This window comes from Notamacropus eugenii, chromosome 1 (genome assembly GCF_028372415.1).
Source record: "Notamacropus eugenii isolate mMacEug1 chromosome 1, mMacEug1.pri_v2, whole genome shotgun sequence".
Lineage (NCBI taxonomy): Eukaryota > Metazoa > Chordata > Mammalia > Diprotodontia > Macropodidae > Notamacropus > Notamacropus eugenii.
Window position 1 is genome coordinate 715,362,494 of NC_092872.1, and position 24,599 is coordinate 715,387,092.

The window sequence follows — 24,599 nt, forward strand, 5'->3', positions numbered from 1 at the left end:
CTCCATATTCTTCTCATTTCGCTCTGCATGAGTTCATACAATATTTCTCTAGTTTTCTGATCTATCATACTTATTATTCCTGAAATATGGATTTAATAATAGTATATTTGTGTGATCTTTATGCTTTCCAAAATACTTTCATATATTGAATTTGCCTGAGATACATTCAGATTCATTTTGCAAACGGATTCACTATAGGAAATATTTAAAATGTTTAAATACGTCTAGGCTTCTTATTAAAATTGAATATAACCATCATCTTGTGCAATATACTACTTCAGGCAATTTTCACATTTTGTACAAGTTTTCACCAGCTGCTTCTCAGTGACTGAAAGGATTGCCTTTATATCCTAGCCTTATGATCATCTAAAGAAGATTTTGATGTATCCATGACAATTTTGATGTGACCCCACCAGAAAAGGTCAAATGGAAACAGATCAGGTGACTAAGGTGATCAAGAAAGAGGACCTCCTCTACTGATCCAATGGCCTGAGAGAATGTCTTCCAGAAATTGTCATATGTGCAATACACGACAACATTGTTCAAATGAAAATGAACATAATACTATTCAAAATTTACAAAACTAAATTAGTGTAAAGGAAATTTAAATAATGAAACTTTCAAATGCTATTTTTGTAAGTTTGTAGCACTGATATGTCTGAAATTATTAAGCCTTACAATTTCACTAAAACTTTTGGGACAACCCATTATCAGCATTACAAAATATACTTTAACAGTGACCCACCAAGTTGCTTAATCTCTATATGTCTCAGACAGCTCCCAGGGACTTCTCTAAATCTTTGACCAATTGCATCTTTGTTGGCGGAAAGTTCCCCATACTTTCCTATATTCCTGTTTTATAATAAGATTTGTATAAGTGTATGTATTGTTTATTCAACTGAATTAAAAGTTTTCTTAATGAAATTTAAAACAGTGACCCACAGAGTGCATCACATCACTCCTCTCTCTCCATGCATTTTTATGCCTGCACTTGTCACCTGCTCTCCTCCCTGACATGCTTGGAGCTCATCCAGAAGAGGGGAGCCATCAGACTAATGAAGAGATGAAACCATGCCACAGGGGACTTCATTAAGGGAATTGGGGACACAGCCTAGATTGGCTGTGCTGAGTTGTACAGCTGCACAAACCAAAGGAGCATATTCTTCGGAAAGGTACCTGTAACGTAACAGAGAGAGCCCTCCATTCTGGAGTCATCAGACCTGGGTTCCAGTCTTGCTTCCTCTTTCCGTGCAATATTGGATGAACCACTTCAACTGTCATTGAGTATCATTCATTTTCGCATCCTAATATTTCTTGATGGGTCTAATCCTAACATCTTAAAGACTTGACTATTAACATAGACTAGAAACATGGCTGAACTATGGAAGGAATCAATGAAATAACAAACATTTATGGGAGCATTTTACTATGTGTCACTGAACTAAGCTCTAGGGATTCAAAGAGAGACCAAAACACAAGACTTGCCTTCAATAAACACATTCTAATGAGAAGGAAGATGGCAGCTACAGGCAGTCAACCCAGGAAGGGCACAAGATTTTATCCCACTGAGGCTTCCTATAGGCAACAGTACATCCTCAGAGGTACCAGGCAAGCACTATATCTAGTTCCCTCCCCCATATTGTTGGTTTAGGTTCAAGTTGAGCCTTTGATTGCTATCCCTTAGTGGGGAAAGTAAGCTCCAAGTTTACGTGTGTGTGTGCGTGTATACATATGTATGTATAAAATCTCCAAGTCTTGACTCCCCACCAAATGCCAGTTTTATGAACACAGAAAGAAAGTTGCAAAGAAACCCATTTATACAAGCTTATAGCAAGTAGAAATCAGAGAAAGATATACAGATGAGAATATATACCAGAAAATACACAGAGTGAGCAAGCTGTTTCATTGAAAGTCAACTATCTTGGCTCAATCAAGAGAGAGTCCCAGATCTCACCCAAGAGGAAATTCCCTGAAGTATCTGAGGTACTAAGTTAAGATGACCGACTTGACTGAGGTGCCAGGTTCTCTTCATGTTGATTTCTTCCCAGAGTCTTTCTCTACTTTCAGGAACCTAAAAAGAACCTGAAACTGTGTGTCTTCTCTCTTAAAGTTGGAAGCTTAAGACCAGGATATTTGCTCCTTCATGTTCTTACTAATTTCATTCCCCACATAGAAATGGAGAACTGAATCTCTATATATTAGTAGAAAACCATGCAAATGTGTTTTTTAAATAACTAATTTATTTATTTTGAGTATTCAACATTCACTTCCATAACATTTTGGTTTTAAAATTTCTCCTTCTCCTCCCCTGTCCCCAAGACAGTGTGCAATCTGATATAGGCTCTAGTTATACCTTCATATTAGATATATTTTCACATTAATCATGATGTAAAGAAGAGTTAGAACTAATGGGAGGAATCAAGAGAAAGAAGAAACAAAACAAAACAACAAAAGAAAAGGAGAGCAAATAGTATACTTCCATCTGCATTCAGACTACAAAGTTCTTTCTCTGGATGTGGACAGCATTTTCCATCTTTTGGATGTTGTCTTTTGGAGTTGTCTTAGATCCTTGTATTGCTGAGAAGAGCTAAGTCTAGCAAAATCAGTAAATGTAGCTGTAATTGTGTACAATGTTCTCCTGGTTCTGCTCATTTCATTCAGCATCAGTTCATAAAAGTCTTTCCAGGTTTTTCTGAAGTCTGCCTGTTCATCATTTCTTATAGCCCAATAATATTCCATTACATTCATATACCACAACTTGTTCAGCCATTCCCCAATTGATGGATATCCTCTCAATTTCCAATTCTTTGCCACCACAGAAAGAGTTGCTATAAATATTTTTGTACATATGTGTCTTTTCCCCATTTTTATTACCTCTTTGTGATACAGATCTAGCAGGGATATCGTGCAAATGGTTTTGGAGGTGAGAGTTACATATATGTATATGTGGATCAAGTTTTAAGAATGAAGGCCTGAACAGAAATTATCAGCTCCCCATGTTGAGCCATTGCAAATATCTGACCTTGGCCCTATACGGTTAAACATTTTTCTCAGTGAATTAGATGAAGATATAGATGGCATGCCCATCAAATTGACAGATGGCACAAAGCTAAAAGAGACAGCTGATACCTTGAGTAACAGTCAAGATCCCAAAATATCCTGATAGGCCAAAATGATGGTTCAAATCTGAGAAGATGAAATATAATAGTGATAAATGAAAAATCCGTTACAGGCTCAAGTAATGTATTTCGTAAGTATGAGATAGTAAGATACAGCTAGACAACATTTGGTCCAAAAAAGACCTGGGAGTTTTGACTCAACATTTATTAAGAACCTACTATGTACACAGTATAGGAGGGACAATGAAACCAGTCTCTGCTCTCAAAGAGCTGCCATTCTAGTAAAATACAACTAAATAAATACTAGGTCATTTGAGGATGAAGAGAACACTAACGATTTCTATAAGATGCTCAAAAAAAGCTTTACAGAAGATGTGCCATCTAAACTGAGCCCTGATTCTAATCCTAAACTAAGAATTCTAAGAGGCAGAGGTGAGAAGGGAGAAAATTCCAGGCACCAGGGACAGCCTGTACTAAGGAGACAGAAGATAAAATGCCAAGTTCAGAGAACAGTCAGTAATCCAGTTTGTCTTTACTTAAATTCCTCCTTTTTCTCCCTGACTGGGCATAATGAGATACAAGATAAAAGAACCAAGAGTCATTTCCAAAAAATGAATTGCTTTTCTTTACAAAGAGCTGGACTGCAGGCTTGTTATGGGTCAATAGTGTGACGTGGCAGCCTAGTTGTGAAAACAGGCTTAGGCAACATTAAAAATGATGAGTTAGAGCAAGGGAGGTAGGTAAGTCTCCTGGTTCTCTTCCCTCATCAGAAAACTTGTGAAATTTTCTGGTTCTAAGCACCAGGTTTTAGGAAGAGTAATTAATGGAAACTACAGAGAGTCACTTAATAATTAAAGCCTCTTGACTTAAGGATGAATGAGCAGATTTAGGTGAATATAGGGAAAACTTCCTAACAATTAGAGCTTCTCCCAAAGTGGGATGGTTTTTCCCCACTGAAGGATTTTGAGAAGAGACTTGACCATCCCTTTTTAGGAATGAAGAAAAAGGGATTACTATTCAGGTATAATGAACTAGATGACCACTGAAATCCCTCCCAACTGTGAGATTCTGTAATTCTCTCTGACTTTGGCTGCTAATTCCCATAAGTCAGAAGGGACTCTTCACAAACAAGTGCAAACAGTGTCTTCTCAATGGTGATTGAGAAGATCACTGAAAATCAAAAAGGAGAATAACATTATTAGCAGTGAGATGGGGAAGCAAATAGACTCTTTGAGTAATGGAGGAGCAGGAGGAAAGGGAGTTGTCCTTGCCCTCCCTTTCCTCCACAAAGCAGGGTGTGGGCTTCTGGATCAGTCAGGTTGCCCTGCTGTTGGGCAAGGAGAATCACCAACCTATTCAGTCTGATTTCCCACCCTTAAACTAGTATGGTTTCCTGTTTCTATTGCCTTCTCTTTCTTGACTGACTTAGGAGTGTGTCACACTTCTGCCCCCCAGACCAAAAAATAGCCCCGAGTTTTTGAGGATGGGGCAACCTTGGTGGAGCCACTCTGGATTGTAACCTTAACTTGTCCTTGAGGAGAGAAAAAAATCCTGTTAACACCACAAATATTGATTTTTTGTTATCTCCTACAAAGATATTGGCCAAAGATATAAGAGGCTGGCAGCGCCTCTGGGGATCAAGAAGTCCTGGTTGCCAGTTTCTGGGAACTTGAAGGGGAGTAGGTTCCAGTTTCTCTTGTAATGGAATAAATGACCCATGGGCCATAGTGGATAGAGAAATCCTCAAAGAAGTTTTCTCTCTTTTCTATATATAACACTCCTTCTCAGGCAGTAAGTAAACATTTATTAAGAACCTACTATGTTCCAGGAACTGTGCTAAGTTCTGGGGATTCAAAAAGAGTCAGATGATAGTCCCTGCCCTCAGGAAGCTTACAACCTAATGGAGGAGACAACAAGCAAAAAATATGTACAAACAAATAAATATATATGTATGTATGTATATTTATATTTATATACACATACACATGCACATATATAAGCAGAAAGGAAGCAAGAGAAGCAAGGCACTAGAATTAAGAGGGAGAGAAAAAAAATCTCTCATCTCTGGCCATTCTCTACTCTTGGAATGTATTTCGCCTTCCCCTTTGCCTGGCAGAGACCCTTTCTTCCTTTAAGACCCTACGTAAGCACCACGTTCTACACTAAGCCTTTCCTGATCACCCCCAATTGCTACTGCCCTGCCCTCCCTACTATTCTACAGTTGCATGTATTTATTCTCTTTTTATTTATTCTGCAAATATTTATATCATAATAATAGCTTTATATAGTACCTACTATGTGTCAGACCCTGTGCAAAACACATTACCATTACTATCTCATTTGATCTTCTCAACAACCCTGGGAGGTAGATGTTATTATTAACCTCATTTTCCAGTTAAGAAAACTGAGGCAAACAAAGGTAAGGTGACTTGTCCAGCGTCACATAGCTATTAAGTGTCTGAGGATGGATTTGAACTCAATATGTCCTCATAGTTGCTCTCCTTTTGGATCGTAAGCTTCTTTAAAGCTGGAATGGTTTTGTGGGTAGAGGGAGTTCCCTATACTAGAGATATCACATGTCGCGTGCTTCTCCATGTTCCTTTTTGGAGTCTCCAGTACCTAGGACAGCACCTAGCACACAGTAGGCAATTTAATAAACGTTTGCTGGTTGATTGTTGATTTAGTATGTGCAGAGCCCTATAGTGGGTTCTGGGGCTCAGTGGGGAGAGAAGGGGAGCTTATAGAGGATTCAGAAGACAATACTCTTAAAGTCTAAGTGTGAGGGTATAAGAGTGGAGGGGTGGGGCTCGCCAAAAAGACCAGACCCACTTAAAAGAAAGCAATGGCGGGAGGAAAAGAGGTTTCCTGGAATCAGGAGGACCTGAGTTCAAATCCAGCCTTGGATGCTTACTAGTTTTATGACCCTGGACGAGTTACTTAACCCCAATTGCCTCCAAAACCAACCAAACAAAAGCAATGATCTTAGTCTTAGAAGACCCATGTTTTATCCCTAGTTCTGTCACCATATCCCTTTATAATCTTTAACATTTCGAGGGTTCTCTGTTTCTTCCTATGTACATCAGAGGAGACAGAAGTGATTGCTAGGGTACCCTTTCTCTCCACCAGCCTATTTTAGTCTAAGATCTCTTTCTGGCTTAGCTCTAACATTCTCTACTCTGTGTTTCAACATCCTATTATTCTAGAAACAGAATAATAACACTACTAATGAAAGCTAGCATTGGCAGGGTGCCTGAAGGTTGGCTGCACACATTACACAGGTTCTCTCATCTTCACAACATCCCTGAGAGGGAGGTGCTATTATTATCCCTCATTTTACAGATGAGGAAACTAAGGCTGAGAAAGGTAATGTGTGCCCAGGATCACATGGCTAAGAAAATGTCAGCCTGATCAAGCCCAGGTCTTCCTGATTCCAAGACCAGACGTCTAAACATAGATTGGTTTCTGTGCCACAGAAAAATGTGGCACGTTTGGCTTACCCAAATCTCTGCCCTCTGAAATTTTACAATTTCCCCATAAATGAGATATTTGTAAATGCTTAGCACAATACCTGGCACATAGTAGGCACTTCATAAATGCTTTCCCCCTCCCCCAAACCTAAGAAAGTTTAAAAATTGTTCTTTTTCTCATCAAATCATTAATCCACAAGTATTTATCCATTCTTCCATAGGCTCAATTCTGGGTTAGGAGAGACAGAACACACACACCTAAGTGATGCTAGGTCTCACCCCTCACCTCCCTATTCCACAAAAACCCCTTTGTGGTGACCAGGGAGCAAATCAAGTCTTGTTACAGTGAGGAGGATGTTTGCCCATCCCTGAATGCTTTTCCTACAGGACCCGGCCTTTGAGGCAATGGATGAGGCAGACCCATTTATTTTATTACAACCTCACCACTCCCTCATCTGCTACTCCTTCCCTGCCTTCCTCCCCTCAGGCAAACCAAGCCCAGGAATCTGTCCTCAGGAAGTCTTGCTGGATTTATCTGTATTATCTCCCCCATTAGCCTGGGCTGGGTGCCCAAGGACCAAAACTGTGTCCCCCAAGATCAACATTCTGTTCCTTTGTGTTCCTCCCTTAGTACTGACCTTGGAACTCTGCTTGAAACAGATGCTCACCATGTTTTCTGACAAAGGAAGGGGAGAGAGGTGGCCTCCACCAAAATGACAAAACAACTCTGTCATTCACTGGGAGATCAAGGGACCTAGAACCATCTTAGCTGATGACAGCCAAGAGGGAGTTAGCTCAAGGCTGTGTGTCCTAAGTCTGTGATCATCAGCAGCTTTGGTGACATCTGTAATCCACCCTCAATTAAAGATGGGGAAACTGAGGCACAACTTAAGCCATTTGTCAGAATCATAATGCTCCCTAGCTAGCAAAGTCTTTGAGTCAGAGAATGTCAAAACAGGAAGCAGATAGAGATTGCAGAGCCCAATCCCTGTGTTTCATAGAGAGGGCACCCTGTGCTGAAGTAATTTGGGCAGTGTGAAGCTTTGGCTGTGAGTCAGGAGACCCGAGTTCAAGTCAGGTCTGGTATAACCTTGGGTGAGTTGCCTCAGGGTGAATGGTTGAAGCCAACACCATGGAGGTATGCATAACTGCCTACTTGAGGTCACAGGTGTTTAGATGTCTGGCTTCCTCTAAGACTCACCTTCCAGATGCTAACACTGTCCCTTTGAGATTAATTACATCCCATTTATCTTTCACACGTATAATCATTTGCATGGTGTCACCTCCAATAAACTATGAGCTCCGAGAGGACTGGGGCTGTCTTTTGCCTTTCTTTGTATCCTCAGCATTTAGTACAGAGCCTGGCACACAGTAGGTACTTAATAAATGCTTTTTGACTGACTGACTTCCCCTTCTGGGCCTCAACTTCCCCATGGGTAAAATGAGAGTGTTAGATTACACAGTCTCTAAAGTGCCTCCAAGTTAAAACAAATCCACGATTTTAGGACCCTCCTGAAGCCTCTCCTTTTTCCTCAAGACCTTAAGCTCCAAGTCCTGTTCCCAGAATGACCCACCACTCTAGCCCCTGTAGGAGACCAGGGACTGGGGATGCTCTGTGTAAATCTTGATGATATTCAAGGTGAGTGAGTACCTACCCCGAGGTGAGCAGCCGAATGGCTGGTACCAAGCTGACCTGTAGGTCATGTCTATCAGTGGTTATCAATGGAACAAACAGCCCCAGGACTATAAAGGTGGGAGAGACTGGTGGGGTGCTCCACTAGAAAAGGCCAGTCATCATGCAACAACTGTGCAGCCTCCTGACCCTCTCCAGCCTATGCTGGGGCTTTAGCACCAGTCAATATACCCCAGACCTTATCACTTCACTGCCTGACCTGGCTGATCTGCCCAACTTCAAGTAGTGGTCTGGCTATCTCCAGGCTGGCTCCGACAAATACTTCCATTACTGGTAAGTTCTTGGACATGAGAGGGATTGTTCCATGGCCCCAGAAAGATTTAGTGACTTGCCCAGGCCAGACAGCATCTGTACCTGGGGAACAATATGGGAGTCTCAACCTCCTTGATCAAGGTCCCTACCTCCATCCAGGATGCTAAACTTATAGAATAAGATCTTCCTTGTATCCTGGACATTTCAGTCTTATGGAAAGAGCACTAGACCTTCAGATTCTGCCTCTCTCATTTACTAGCTAGATGACCTTGGAAAAGTCATTTTACTTCTCTGGGGTTAATGTTCCTTATGTGGAATGAGGAAATTGGACAAGATGATCTCAAAGGTTCCTCCTAGTTCTACATCCTATGGTCTTAAGACCCTAACTGAAGGATTCAACCCCCTTCCCTATAGAGCAGAAAAACTTCCTGATCTAATTCTTAGTTAGTCAACAAAGTACAGGATAGGGGGCTGGGCATGGTGCAAAGAAACAGACAAGGAAGGAAAAGATAAAGAGTTAATCACTCCCCCAAAAACCCCACCCCTAGGAGGCAAGAGCCCCATCACCCTATCAGTGAGACAAGGTCTGACTCTAGATTCTGGATCTTTTCCAGTTTCACAGGTCTCAGACCAAGTCCTAATGTAGTGTTGGAGATGATTTAAGAAAAAAAAAAAAGGACATCCTAAGTCATGCCCTAACATATACGTGACCCACTCCAAAATTCCTGGTTAGCTCCCAAGTTTCTATTCCTTTCCCCAATATTCTCAGGAACAAGGAACTCTCTCTGTGAACCTGTCTTCTTTGAAAAAAAACAAAACAAAAAAACAAAACTGCCTGTCTTACCAGAGGAGAGGGATTTTTTTTCTTCCTGGCCTTATAGGTTTGTGGAGTCTCAAGGAAACCCTGAGTCTGACCCCTTGGTACTGTGGCTGAATGGAGGCCCTGGCTGCAGTTCCATGGAAGGTTTATTGGCAGAAAATGGCCCCTACAGGGTAAGGACTGGGTAATTCCTAGGCCTAGGGGAGAGTTGGAAAAAGAATGTGAGTTGGGCTCCCGTTTCTGTCCTGGTCTCAAACCTGAAACAGTGAGCGGTAACTTTGTACAGGCCAATGCTGTCCGTCCATTGTGTATCTTTCTGTACAGATAAATGATGACAGCTCCCTCTACATGAACCCCCATAGCTGGAATCTAGTGGCTAACATGCTATACCTGGAGTCTCCAGCTGGAGTGGGTTATTCCTACTCTTCTAGCCAGGACTACAAAATTAATGATCATCAGGTGAGTGGAGAAGAGACAAAGGGACAGGACCCCTGGGGGTGGGGGGAGACTAATTCAAGTCCCTGTAAATCCAAGAACAAAATGGCACCAGCCTAAGTTGAGAAAGGGTTAGATGAGATGATCTCAAGGTCTCTTCTGACTCTAGGATTCTATGGTTCTAAAAGCTAAAATCCCTTCATTTGGTGTTTTCTACCATTCCATCTTCCAAGATCTCCTCCAGCTGTCACTCCATATTCTAATATTCTATTTTCTTAGATCCCTTCCAGCTCCGACATTCTCATCAATGAGCCCCTCTTCTGTCTTCTAAGCTCCCTTCCAGCTGTCATTCCATGTTCCAGTATTTTATTTTCTAAGGCTCCTTTCCCCTGTCATTCTTTGTTCCAACATTCTCTTTCTTTCCAGCTCTATCATTCAGTGCTCTAAGGAAGTTCTCTTTTAGTTTTGACATTCTATGTTCCAAGGTCCCTTATAGCTCTGATGTTCTATGATTCTATGACTGGCAGGTGGTGGCTGATAATTACCAGGCCTTACAGAGCTTCTTCACCAAGTTCCCCAGCTTCACTAGCAATGACTGCTATGTATTTGGAGAGAGTTATGGTGGGGTCTACGTGCCCTCTCTCAGTACTCAGATTGTTAATGGTCCAGCCCCCATCAACTTCAAGGTGAGTACAGATGTTGTTGCTTGTCTTTCCTTATCGAAGGGAACCAGGAATATTATGGGTAATATCTTGACTTGTACATGAATTGGATTTAAGTGAGGCAGAGTTGCACTAAGTCATCAGTCTCATTCTTTCCTGAGTCATCGAAGTCCAGTGGATGGACAAAAGTCAGGACAACTGCAATGGTCTGGTACACAGTGGATCACCTGGGCATCTTTGATGCCTGACTAAGCTCTAAGCATTCCCCAGTGTATGCTTCAGCAGGCTTCATGACCGTTGGAATTGTTCTCATCACCCATTCCACTGAGGAAAGTCTTCACATTCATGGGGTAGATATCCCCCTAACTCACTGAGAGGTTTGCGACCAGTCAGTTGTCCTCAACCTGGTTTAGCCCATCTACTGAGACAGTTTAGTATGGTAAGGCAGCTGCACATACTACAGCCTCTTGGAACTATAGGTGGGAGTTGGGTGAATCAGGTGGACACCAAAGATACATAAGCTGCCCTGAAAAGGGCTTCATAAGCCCTTATGCCAAGTAGCTAGGTAATACAGTGGATAAAACACTGACCCTGGTGTCAGGAGAACTTGAGTTCAAATTCAGCTTCAGATGCTTACTAGCTGTGTGATCCTGGGCAAATCGCTTAGCTCTGTTTGCTTGTGTTTACTCATCTGTAAAATCAACTGGGAAAGAAAATGGCAAACTACCCCAGTATCTTTGCCAAGAAAACCTCAAATGGAAGTCAAACATGAATGAAATGATCCAACAATAAAAAAAACCTCACACCAGAGGTCCTAGTCCTCTTGAACACCTTATACATTCTACTAAGTGTAGGTACCAGTTCTGTCCAAGTCCAAGCCAGGAACCAGCTAGTCTTCCAATCCCAGAAGTTACATGAAGGAATCTGTCCCCTTTTGTTTCCAAACCCTTCATCTAATGCTTTTCTGTCACAGATGGTGTGGGATGGAAAAGCAGTGTAGACCATATTGGGGCTTCAGGGATTTACTTTCCCTACTTTCCCATCCAGGGCTTTGGAGTAGGGAATGGAATGAACAACTACCAGCTCAATGATGAAACACTGCTTGAGTTCAGTTACTACCATGGCATCATCAGAGACAAGTAAGCTCAGGGGAGGGCTGTATATGTCTCCTTTCTCCCCTCCAAACTTCAGCAAGGTTGGAAGGGACCCTTTCCCCCAATCTCTTTCAGCCCTCACCCACATCACTTGGTTGAGAAAAAGACAGGGACAATCAGACAGGCTTATTTGTAAAACAAGAAAGCAACAGATACCACAATTGTGAGGTAAGAGAATGGACCAAGAAGGACCAAGCAAATAAACCGGCTTCATCTCCAACATCAATAAATCCATGGAAAGGCAGTGTGATTTAGTGGAAAGAGCCTTTATATTCTTAAAGCCTAGAAGGACCTGGCACACAGTAGGTTCATAATAAATGTTTGTTTATTAATTGACATCATAGACAGAAGTTCTCCATTTGAATTCTTGAGCTGACACTATATAGCCTTGGGCAAGTCATTTAAGTTCTCTGGGACTCAGTTTTCTCTCCCATGAAAAGGAGATTAATCTTTCCTGAACTCTCCCTTAATGGTTTTTTTTATGAGGGTCCAAGGCGATAATGCATGTAAAACACTTTGCCAACTATGAAACCCTCTATAAATATAATCCATTGTTATCATGACCATCATCTGCCTTTTTTTCCCAACTTGATTATAAATTCCATTAGGACTGGGAGTGTTTCATTCATTTTTGTATACCTCAACACAGTGGCTTTATATGGTGTAGACATTTAAAACCTTTTTAATGTGTCTTGTTTTTACATCTCCTTCCTAAGAGCTTTAGCATGGATAGAGTGCTTTAAGGTCTGCAAAGCGTTTGACAAATATTTTCTCATTTGATTCTCACAACAACCCTGGGAAGGTACACTACTACACTGTTCCCATTTTACAGATGAGAAAGCAGAGATCAAGATACAACTAGTAAGCATGTGCAGGTGACTTTGAATTTCAGTCTTTTTGACTCCAGACCCAGTGCTCTGTCCTCTGCCCTGGTTTATGCCTTTACATCTCTTTCCACCAAAGACCCATCCTTTATAAGAAAGAATAAAAAGAAAGAGGGAAATACTGCTGTTCTTCAAAACTAACCGACAATACATGCCAGGTTTCACCTGCAGTCTCCCACCTCTGCAAAGGAGGAAGGGAAGTGTCATCTGCCATCTGTTTTTGGAGCTAAGCTTCGGTCACTGTAACTAGGGAGCATTCAGTTTGGATTGTTTTGATTGGCATCATTGCTGCTGCTGTTCTGTCATTTATAATTCTGTGGTCCCTGTGCCCATCGGTTTCCTTTGCTTTGCCCATGCCTCCCTGCATTCTCCACGTTCATGGTTTCCAATAGCTCAGTGATATCCCCTTGCATTCATGAACCAATTTTTTGTTCAGCCACACTCCAGTGGAGGTACCTGCTTTGTTTCCCGTTTTTCCTACAAAACATCCCTCTAAACCGGGTGTCCCAAAGGTTTAAACTCTTAGCACTGTGTCTGGGCACCTAGGAATGGCTTAACCAAGGTTTGTTGCCTGGATTGATTGATCGATTGAATGAACGACCTCCCCAACAGCCTTAGCCCCGCAAATGATGCTCATCTCCCTGCTCAAGCCTAATGGGACCTAGAATCATACAATTTTAGAGGTGAAAGAGACCTTAGACGTTATATAGTCCAATCCCACTTATTTTACAGATAAGGAAACTGAAGCAAAGAGGGGTCAAGTGAGTTGCCCGAGGTTACAGAGGTACAGCCAGGTATCAGTTAGGGTGAATAGGGACCCCCTAAAGTGGTCGCACGGATGTCGTAGGAATCCGTACCATTAGAAATAATAATAATGTCAAATGTGGGTTCCAGTCCAGTGGAAATATGCCAATGGTGCGACCGCTTCGTTAGAGGATTGGTTAGTCCAACAGATCTGTACCCTGACTGTGGAAAGGAGGTAGTCAGATGCGACGGGGCCTCCGCTGTGCCACTCACTCCCCTTGGCATTGGAGGGTGACTTGGGTTGGCTTCCCTGTGGGGGAGGGCCAGAGCTCAAAGCCCATGCGCTCCTCCCCCGCTTCTCACCCCCCTTGCACTCTGCCCGCAGCCTCTGGGACGCCTTGAACACCTACTGCTGCTCGGAGGGCTTCTGCAACTTCTACAACAGCACTCGAGACACTTGCTTCGATTCCGTAAGCTCTGTCTTCGCCCGCCTGGGAGGTCCGGCAGACTACGGAGGCGGCTAGAGGGGCGCACGGGATACCCCAAATTCCAGTGGGGACCTCAGTTCTTTGTTCTCCCACTCTTTCCGTGGACTCCTAGGCTGGGGGTCAGGGGAAGGTGGGGGGATCCTCCGAGCCCAAGGAAAGGTGCTCCTGCCCCCCAGGACTGGGAGGCTCAGGTTGAAACTCGGGCACGAACACCCCAGAGTTCGGAGGGCAACCTGAGCCCTTTGCACTTGGGAAGAAAGAGAGCCTCGGGAATCCTGTGGATTCTAGCCTGGCCAGCGCTGAGGGGCGGGGAAGGGGGTGGAGGTGGGATGTACGTGTTCCCTCTTCTTGGGTAATCTCAGCAGAGTGGATCACACAATCTCTATACCACTGCACTCCATCCCAGCCCACACTTATCTTGGACGTGGCTTCCTGAAGGGATGACCAGGGTTAGGGTGGGCAGGGGTGGAAGGAAGGAAGGGACCCGTGCCAGGAAGCGGGTGCAGTTTAGCAATGCCTCCCACCTGGCCTCTCCTCAGATCCTGGAGGCTTACAGAATGATCCAGGGTGTGGGCCTCAACGTCTACAACCTCTACGCACCATGTTGGGGAGCCACTGGATACCAGGAGCGCTATGCCGCTGACATGAGCAACCTCTATCGAACATACCAGTTCAACGTGGCAGTGCCGGTAAGCAAGAAGAGGGACCTTCTGTAAGTGAGAGGGCAGAATTGGGCTGGAGGAGGGTCGAGTCCTGTTGGGCAGCAGCCCGGAACAAGGGAGAGACATCTTAGTGTGGCAGAAAAAGGGATAGATTGAGAACTGGGACACATGACAACTCGGCTCACCTAACTTCTCAGGGCACCACTGTCCTCATCTGTAAAACGAAGGGGGGTGATTACATGACTTCCAACATCTCTTTTAGCGCTAATTTTATGTGATTTGAGGAGAATGCTTGTTACTTCTCTGAAAGTCAATAAGTGGGAAAGGAGGGAGTCCAATTTAATTCACCGAATATTAAGAGCAAGGCGATATAGCAGTGACTGGCATAAAAAGAGGCATTGGAATGATGGTCTACGATAGACTTAGCTATTTTCAGCAATTCAGTGATCCAAGACGACTCTGAAAGATTCATGCTGGAAAATGTTATCCACATCCAGAGAGAGAACTATGGAGTCTGAATGTAGATTGAAACATAGTGTTTTCACTTTGGGGGTACATTTTCCATTTTGTTCTGTTTCTTCTTTCAAAACATGACTAAGGTGGAAATATGTTTACATGATTACACATGTATAAATGATATCAGATTGCTTGCTGTCTTGGGGAGGGAGGAGAGAAGGGAGGGAAGGAGGAAAAAATTTGAAACTCTAAATCTTATAAAAATGAAATTTGAAAACTATCTCTACATGTAATTGGAAAAAATAAAATATTATTTACCAAAAAAAGGAGGTATACAGGTGGATCTCAAGAAGCTAATCAAATTAATGGAAGGATTCTTGGCCTTTCTTGTGTCATAGAACTCTTTAGCAGTCCGGTGAAACCTCCCGAGCCCTTCTCAGAATCATTTTTAAATGGATGGCATAAATCTAGAATTTCAAAGGAAACCAAATACTTTGAAGTACAATTATAAAACTTTAAAAAAAAAAGCAAGTTCATGGACTCCAAGTTAATAACCCTTGATCTAATAGGATGAAAAAAATATATGTAGCAGTTTACTGGGAACATCTTGTACCAAGGAAACCTTGGCTCTAATAGGGGTGGAGATGGGAGGGTGGGGGAAGGGATGTGTGTGCTGAGTAGACTTGACCTAAAAGTTGTACACGACCAAGGGAAAAGGCACTAAGGGTGACATTCACACCCTTATAAAGTTTTTGCCTGAAATGCCTTCCTCTCCCTTCTCTACCTGTTAAATTCCTGCCTAATTCTTTATAAAGTCCAATTCATACTCTACCTCTCTGAGAAAGCTTTCCCTAATTCTGCCAGGCCAGTAACGATTTTTCCCTCCTAGAACCTCACAAAAAACTTTGTGTTTGCTCCTCTCTAACACTACTATTACACATTTTAATGTATTTTATTCTTGTATCATAGTTATTTGTGTGTCATAACCTCCTGCTCTTAGAGTGTAAGTTCCTTGGAAATAAAACACTGTTTTACTTTTCTGTTTGTATTTCCGGAGCTTGAGTATTTGTACATAGTAAGAATTAATAGATGTTATATTCATTCATTCATTCATTCATTCATTCACACTACAATTGTCCTTGTCTCATTTAACTTTTGAATCTCCCTCTGTGCCTAGCCCAGGGTCTCCCAGGAAATATCGCTAAGGAATGGTTTGGGCTTTAAAGTGGCTAGTTACCTATGTTCGTCCTCCCCCTTACCATCCATTTCATTCTTGAGACTGCCTCTGCTTTTTCTTCTCTGTCCAGAGTTATACTCTAGAAGTATGGGGGCAGTATTGTTTAGTTGAAAGAGCCCTGGTCTTGGAATTCTCACTGAGCCTCAATTTTCTTATCTCAGAAATGGAATATTTGTACTACTTACCTTATACAATCATGAGGATGAAATGAGGTCTTAAAGCACTATATACATGAGTTATTACTATGATAGGAGCACAGTTGGGAAGGAAGAGATGGTCTTGGGATGAAGGGTTAAAGAGGAAACTGGATGTTGCTAGGGAGAGGGAGACGCACCCCAAAAGGAAAATTGGAATAAATCTCAAATAGCATTTGGTGAATGTTCAGTCTTGGAGTAGTGGAGTGTGAGGGAGCCACTCAGGAATCAGTTCTGGGGGTTTTCTGGGCTTTTGATGGATATCCTCCCTGAATCTTTTACCTTTTTTCCTTGTTTGCCTTTAGGCCCCAGGAGCACCTATCCCTGGAGTCCCCAAGTGCATCAATGCCACAGCTATGTATGTGTGGTTGAACCAGGACAATGTGAGGCAGGCCCTCCATATCCCTGTTTTCCTCCCCAATTGGGAACTTTGCAGGTGAGGCAGTCTTTTGTTGTTCTGTGCATGGGGAAGAAAGTCTCTCTCCATCTTTTAAGTGACTGGATGGTCCTTGCTCAGAAGAGATTGACTTCACCTTCCTGATGCCATGGTCCTCTTTGATAACAAAGGACAAACATGGAGGGGAGTAAGGTTCTAAAAGTCTAATCCCACAATCACAGGGGCAGCCATTCAAATATACAAGGATAATGATCATGTTTTTAATCTCTGGGACTCTTCCCTTAATTCTCACCCTATTCTTTATGCTCAGGAGCCTGAGGTGAAGAAATTGATGAAATGTGAAAGTTCTTCATGGCTGGGGAAGTTCCCAGAGGGGTTTTAGGGGTTTCCTTTGGTGCTTACCAACAGAAACAAACACACATGTCTGGGAAGGGGAAGGAGGCTAAGTGGGAAGATTGTGTTGCAGTGAGTGGAGAGAACTTGTTGAAGTCAGATAAAGAAACTGATGAGAGATGAATGGATGAATGCATTCAATAAAAAAGCTTTTCTTAAGCACTTAGTGTGTACAAGGCATTGAGGCTACAAATAAAAAATTAAGACAGTCCCTATTCCCAAGGAGCTCACATTCTAATGGAGGAGCTGCATGTGTAGGAGATTTCAGCTTTAAGTCAAATACAAAAGTTCCATGGTCTTTATGAGAATCGGTCATTTTAATCCCCACTTTCTATTTATATCTCCAGTACTTAGAATTTAGTAAGGGATTAATAAATGCTCATTCATTCATTCATTCAATCAGAGTGCCTTCTTTATTTTCACTTCCACTAATAGAACCATATCCATTTCTGATGCTGAACCACTTGCCAGTGCTAAGGACTTGGGTGCTGAGAACTCTCTCTTCTTCATCTTCAGTAACTGAGGCATCCAGCTCCTTCCCTGGATGGTGGCTCCAAGCTCTACGCCAGAGGCAGAGTCGATAGTCTAGCAATGCAATTCTCAGGGCTCTTAGCCTCAGGCTCCTGGGTACAGAGGATGGGGTGGGAATTAAGGGAAGGCTCTTAGAGATAAAAAACGTGATCATTGTCCTCATATATTTGAGTGGCTGCCCCTGTGATTGTGGGATTAGACTTTTAGAACCTTACTCCCCTCCATGTATTCACATCTCTAGGTTCCAGTTATTTTCCCTCCATGCCTGGGACACTCATCCTCCTCTGCTCTGAATACTGCCCTCCCTAGCTTCCTTGAAGTCTCAACTAAAATCCTACCTTCTATTGGAAACCTTCACAAACCCCTCTTAATTCCAGCACCTTCCCTCTGCTAATCGTTTTCTATTTATTCTGTACATTGTTTGCTTTTTAAATATTTTCATGTCTCCCCCATTGGATTGAGTCCCTTAAAGACAAGGACCATCTTTTGCCCGTTTTTTGTTTTGTTTTGTTTTTTTTTTTGGTATTCCCAACACAGTGCCTATCATGGCACTGTACTTAATAAATTGAATGCTTAACAAATGTTTATTGATTTTGATTTGATATTGATTTGAATTTGACTCCCAGTCTCCCTCTATTATAGCTTTTTGTCTGCTCCTCCTTTTCATCTTCCTCCCTCCAGCACCCAGGTGACTTCTCAGTACCAGAGACAGTACATGGACATGGGTCCCTTCTACCAGGAGTTACTGCAAAGCAACATCCGTATCTTGGTGTATAATGGGGACACTGATATGGCCTGCAACTTCTTGGGAGCAGAGAAGTTTGTGGAGTCCCTGAACCAGCCTGTGAGAAGGAAAGGGGGTGGTGGAGTTGGAAGGTCAGGGTGGAGGGCTTGGAGGAAGTGTGGGAACCTCCTGCTTAGGACACATTTGTATCTGGGAAGGTCAGATTTCTAAAAGAAGTTACAAAAGGACAGCCTGCCTTCTGATGTGGGGGAGATGCAGAGGAGAGCTTTGAAAAGGTGGCTGATGTTCAAACTGAATGCTTAAGAACCAACTCATCCTCTCTGGTAGTCACAGTTTCAGGAGGTAGCTGGGGCAACAACCCTAAGGGTGGCTTTGAGGAAGTGAGGAGGATTCTGGAGGCAAGCTGACTTTGGGTATCCTCTCCTGCCTAGTTTGGAGCCCAGTACACAGTAGGTACTTAAGTAAGTGCTTATGGAATTTGCAGTTGATAGGCCAGTAGCTCAGGCTGTCCCCCTTTCTCTGGTTCTCACAGGTGATGACCCCCTATCAGCCCTGGTACTATAAAAGGCAGGTTGCTGGATTCTTCAGGGAATATGAGCAAATCACTTTCCTCACTGTGAAGGTAAGGTGCCCTCTCTCCTGCTCACCACTGGAGAATAGGGTAGCTCTTGGAGGACTTGAACTCAGCCAAGAAAAATAATCTTACTGTAGGCTATGGACTTAAGGTTTTCAGGAAAGTAAATGAGGAAACTGAAGACCAAGGAAAGCCATAGTCAAAAGAATTCAAAAGTCACTAATGGTGGAGATGAATTAAAATTAATTCAATAAACATTTGTTAAGTACCTACTATGTGCAATGCTGTGTGCTAGGTGGTAAGATTACAAAGGTTAAAAAGTATATGACACAGTCTCTACTCTCTGCCATGTTATATCCTGTGTTGACTTGCCTCTAGAGGAGACATTATGTACTTGAGGTTGTAGTTTCATCACTGAACCATCCATCTCTTTGTGTTCTAGATGGTGTTTGGGGGTGCGGTGAAGGAGACAAGGTCAATCTGACTGGAACACGGTGTTCTGGACACGTCCATCCTGTCCAGGACCTGTGATTTCAAACTGTACCGATTAATAATAGCTAGCACGTATCTAGTGCTTTAAGGTTGACAAAGCATTTTACATATATTATCTCATTTTGTCTTCACAACAACCCTGGGAGAGGTAGTTGCTGTCATTAGTATTATTCTCCATTTGACAGATAAGTAGATGGGCTAGCAAAGATTCAATGACTTGCCTAAGATAACAGAGCTAAGTGAGTATCTGAGGCAGAATTTGAACTCAGGTCTTCCCAATTTCCAGGAAACCTTAAACCACTCTAGCCACTGAGTATCTAATGCTCATAACTACAGCTTTCTATAATTTAAAGTCTTCAAAAGTTGTCAGAGAATTGAAATGACTTACCCATGGTCACACCATTAGTAAGCATGGTTTGAATAGAATTGAAGTGATATAGTAAGGTTTGGGTGGCCCCTTTGGGCAGGCAGGTACTTTTGCCTACTATCTTTCTGTTACTGGTGTCTTTTGAATAGCCTTAGCCCAAGCCAAAATGTATTGTTTATATAGGCATGATTTCAGATACTAATACCTCTTACTGCTTTATCCCTGTTACATCTGCCATACTGGCCATAGGACCCTGCTTTCTAACAATCCAAGCCCACATTGGGGCATCTTGCACACTTATTCCCCTTTGGATTTCTATTTGCCTCCTCCCCAGATTCCTTTTCATCTCTCCCCATGTCTGACCCACAGGGCTCTGGCCACATGGTTCCTCAGTACCGACCAGTTCAGGCTCTGAAGATGTTTGAGTCTTTTCTCAGGAACACCACATACCTGTGATCTTCCCCTGCTGCTGGTAAGAACTCCTAGTGGGCGGCTGCTTCTGCTCCTGGATTCACTTCCTGGGGTCCTCTCCCTCTTTCATATCCTGGGTATGGCCATTGGATGACATCTGAGCTGTCATTAGCATTGTGGCCTCTGGGACCAGGAAAGAAGAAAGAAGGGACTGGGAAAGGATGAACAGCATAGGAGGAATGGGGAAAACTGGTGGAAATGGGTAGGAGTGAAAGAGGGAAAGGATGGGAGGGACACATAAGGGAAAGGGAGCCATGGAAGGGGAGGTCTCAGTGCTGAGACTACTGGTTGAGAGCTAGGTCCCAATTCTCCCACAAACCTACCAAGTGATGTTGAGTAGGTCACTTGATTTTTCTGGGTCTTAGTTTCTTCATCTATAAAAGGGTGGCACAGTAGATAGAGCACCAGGCCTGGATTTAAGAAGACCTGAGTTCAGATCTGGCCTCAGACACTTATTATACCCACGTGACTCTAGGCAAGTCACATAACACTTCTATCTGCCTCAGTTTCTTCAGCTGTAAAATGGGGATAATAATAGCACCCACTTCCCAAGGTTATTATGAAGACCAAATAAGATAATATTTGTAAAGCACTCTACAAACTTTAAAATGTTAAAGAAATGGTGACTCACATTTATAGAGGGCTTAGGATTTATAGAGTTGTTTTCTCTCAACATCCCTGTGAGGTAGGTTCTGAGAGTCTGACTTTTCCTACTTCTTTTGGATTTACAAAGGGTGACTCAGTGACTTGCTAAGAGAAGGTATCAAAGTGGAAACTCGAAACCCCCACTTGGAAATCCAAAGCTCTATCTACTGTTCCATGTACAACAATAGATAGACTTCAATACCAAGTCATTGTGAAACCCCAAAGATAGGAGAAATGCTTTGAAAGTATACATTTCTGTACTAAAGTATCAATCCCCAAAGATATGTTAGAAACCTACCCACTGCCTTTCTCTCTGTCTCTTTTTTAACTTTTTTCTCTTTTTTTCCCATAGATATTTCTCAGGCTGCCCATTTCTAATCTTGAGATAGCAGACCTGGGAACCTTGAAAAGCTCCCCAGATTGGCAACCCACCCAGCAACCCCAGCTTATCCACATGAATAATCCTTTGCAAGTTTTCAAGGACAAGAAAAGATTTCAATTTCTGCAATAAAAAGTGAAGTTAAATGTTTTCTTGGTCTTCATCTAACTTCTGGCATGTTAGAGAGAATTACTTTCTCTGACAGCTTCTATCCCCTTCTCCTCAACATCTCTTCCTCACCCCCAAAATCTACAGAAGTGTGCCTCAGGCTGCATACCTCCTGAGAAAGGAGATAGAAATCAGCCATAATCATAGCCTTGGAGATCTTAGAACCAGAAAGAACTTTAAGAGACAATGATAGCCAGCCCCACCACCTTGACTCATATCTATATAACATGTTACAGTTTGCCAAGTGTCTTCCGCCAAACAATCTTGTGTGGTAAGCAGCACAAATACCATTATTCCCATTTTATGGTTGAGGAAACAGAATTAGAAAGGTACAAGGACTTGTTCTGATCACAAGATGAGTTAAGTGTCTGCTCCTTCCTCCGAAATCTAACACTGCTTCTGAGATCATCTTGTTCAGCCTCCAACCTTCAGGCAGATAAGGTATTTATAAATTTTAGTTTAGATCAGTGATGTGCACTGTACTCAGTGTTCTGGGACAGTCTTATAATCTCAACTGGATATGGAGTACCTCCCCCGTAGATGCCTATCACAGTCTCTCCATGTCCTGTCGTCCACTGGGATTAATAAATAAATGTTTTGGGCAGCTAGGTGATGCAATGGATAGAGTTCTGGGTCTGGAGTCAAAAAGACTCATCTTCCTGAGTTCAAATCTGGCCTCAAATACTTACTACCCAATGCAATAAACACTACCTGATATGCTAGAAGGCTTCCTCTGATTTGATTGATATTTCAGGGACACCACACCAATCCTATACTGAAGCTGCATGTATTATCTTTCCCATTTGCTACATCCACAACCAGCCAAATCCCTTTCTTTTGTGATCATCGATATCCCTGACAACATCTTTTATGCCACCTCTCTCCCACAACCCATTGTATAGGCTATATAGTCTGTTGACACCCACTATCCATCTTTCCATTGCCCTTTGGGTCACCTAGCAGTTGTGATCTTCTGAGAGTGCAGTGTTCAGTGAATTGTAGCCATATAGTAGTGTAGGGAAAATATTGGTATAGGGATGTATACTGAATTGGCTCTTAAGGGAAGTAGATCAAAGGTCATCTGAGTCCTTCTCTTGTCTTCTTGCCAAGGTGACAGACCAAGAGTATGATGAGAATTGAAAGGAATTCTTATCACAGCTCCACTCAGTTTCTTTGTAATTTTGTTGAGAACTCCAGGGATGATTTTCAGGGACCCAGGTGGGCAACCAGGGCAGCAGTTAAAAGGATTTTTGTCAAATAAGAGTTTAGAATGGGGTGATTCAAGTGGCAGGAGAGGAGTTTAGTTCAAAAGACAGACTTGAACGACTAAGGCTTCTCTAGCTATTAGTGGGCAGATTGGCTTCTCTCTGGCAGAGGTCTTCATCTCAAAAGTGCTAACCAAGTCCCTGGGGCTGTCATACAAAAGAGCTGATAGACCCTTCCCCCAATGAGGGAAAGAGGCCACAAAATAACTGGAGAACAGCAATTCAGCAGAGACAACCAGCTGTGACCAGCAGCAACAGCAGAAATTATCTCAGTCCAATTATATTACTGGAAGAAGTCAGCACCACTTCAGAAAAGCAACCAGGAAAAGAACTCGTGGTAATTCCTGACCACAGGTTCCCTATGTATATGTTCTCTGGATGTGTGTTCCTGATTTTGTGGTGACCCTTGGGAAAGCGTAACCTTGTACGTAAGGGGAAAACTTTTTAGTCACTGATCAAATAAATGTCTTTTCATTTGAACTGATATTTCTTCTGTTTGGGTGTTAAAGAAACAGGTTGATGGGGGCTTATAGCTATGATCTTTGAGTGGAGGCTGCCTTCTAATATTCCTTGAATCTGGTGTAGCTTTCAGGAAACTCCCATGTGAAGGAGAACCCAGAGACTACACTGGTGTTTAAAAAAAAGGAACTTTTGTAGTGTGGAGCAGCTTGGGATCTTCTTTTATACAATTTTTAATCTAACTCCCTTTTCTAGTTTCTACCAAACCTGTTTGTAACTTATCTGATCTACTCATTCAGCAAACTTCATAGGTTACCGTGCAGAATTAGATTCCAGTAGTTTCAGATGCATAAGCCTTTCTTTCCTCATTTGGGAAGACTGCTAACTACCCTCTTTTGGACCTTGTTTTCCTGGCATTCCAACAGTCTATTTTACTTAAAAAGTCATTCAGATAATCACTGCCTGTTCTTTCAAATGGTGGAGAAAGTCAGGAAGGAAACTGACATTCTGAACCTGATATTGACCAACAAGGCAGAACTGGAATTTCTGGGGAAAGTGACCAGTCTGTTTTTAAATTTGTGACAGAAGACAGGATCTCAATGGGTTCACAGAAAGGGCAGATTGGATCTCATGGCCTAAAATTATTTAAGGGAAACCACTTTGGGAGGGATTGGAGGTTCATAAAATGATAGGATGGTAGATTTAGTCCAGAGGTCATCTAGTTCACCCACCCCCATTTTACTGAGGCTCATAGAAGGTAAGTGACTTGCCCAAAGTCATCTCAAATACAAACATTTCCAAAACCAAATTCATTATCTTTCCTCCCAAGGGCACCCCTCCTCTGTACTCTCCTATTTCTCACAAGGGCACCACCATTTTAAAAAATTCTTTTGTTCATTTGTTTTCACTTAAGTCTGACTCTTCATGATCCCCTTAGGGGTTTTCTTGGCAAAAATACTGGAATGGTTTGCCATTTCCTTCACCAGTTCATTCTACTACAGATGAGGGTGCTGAGACAAACAGGGTTATGTGACTTGCCCAGGGTCACACAGCTAGTGTCTGAAGCCAAATTTGAACTCAGAGAGAAGTCTTTCTAACTCCAGACCCATCACTACTATTGCACTATCTAGCTGTCCAAAACATTTATTTATTAAGCACCTTCTTTATGTAACATTACACAGAGACAGTTTAGCCCAACGGGAAGAGTATTGGGCTCAAAGTCTGGAGGACCTGGGTTGAAATCTCACCTCTGACACAAATTATCTGCGTGGCTCCTACGTGACTCAGGCAGATATCTCCCTGGGATCATCAACTAAATCTTGGTTGATAGGTTGGCCTTTGGTGCAGGGACTTATATTTGCTGAGAGCACCGATGCATTGTGCTACTGTAGCCACCAGATGGCACAGTAGCTTGAGCACCGCACCTGGTGTTAGGAAGCTCTACAT

At 42.6% G+C, this 24,599-nt stretch overlaps 1 protein-coding gene across 1 annotated transcript; it reads left to right on the forward strand.

The window, feature by feature from the left end:
- The first annotated feature begins 8,213 nt into the window (after positions 1-8,213).
- Positions 8,214-21,411, forward strand: LOC140520003 (lysosomal protective protein-like). The gene is made up of 12 exons (XM_072633589.1): positions 8,214-8,281; positions 9,413-9,524; positions 9,676-9,810; positions 10,314-10,472; positions 11,496-11,587; positions 13,616-13,700; positions 14,258-14,407; positions 16,573-16,703; positions 18,231-18,432; positions 18,866-18,955; positions 20,136-20,238; positions 21,235-21,411. Exons 1-11 carry the CDS (start codon positions 8,214-8,216, stop codon positions 20,220-20,222), a joined length of 1,311 nt encoding a protein of 436 aa, XP_072489690.1. The 3' UTR covers positions 20,223-20,238; positions 21,235-21,411.
- Positions 21,412-24,599: the final 3,188 nt, after the last annotated feature.

Coding starts and splice junctions, on each gene's coding strand:
- LOC140520003 (XM_072633589.1), top strand. CDS start 8,214: ATGATATTCAAGGTGAGTGAGTACCTACCCCGAGGTGAGCAGCCGAAT. Junction 8,282..9,412: donor GGCTGGTACCAAGCTGACCT/GTAGGTCATGTC, acceptor CTGGCCTTATAG/GTTTGTGGAGTCTCAAGGAA. Junction 18,433..18,865: donor TGGAGTCCCTGAACCAGCCT/GTGAGAAGGAAA, acceptor TGGTTCTCACAG/GTGATGACCCCCTATCAGCC.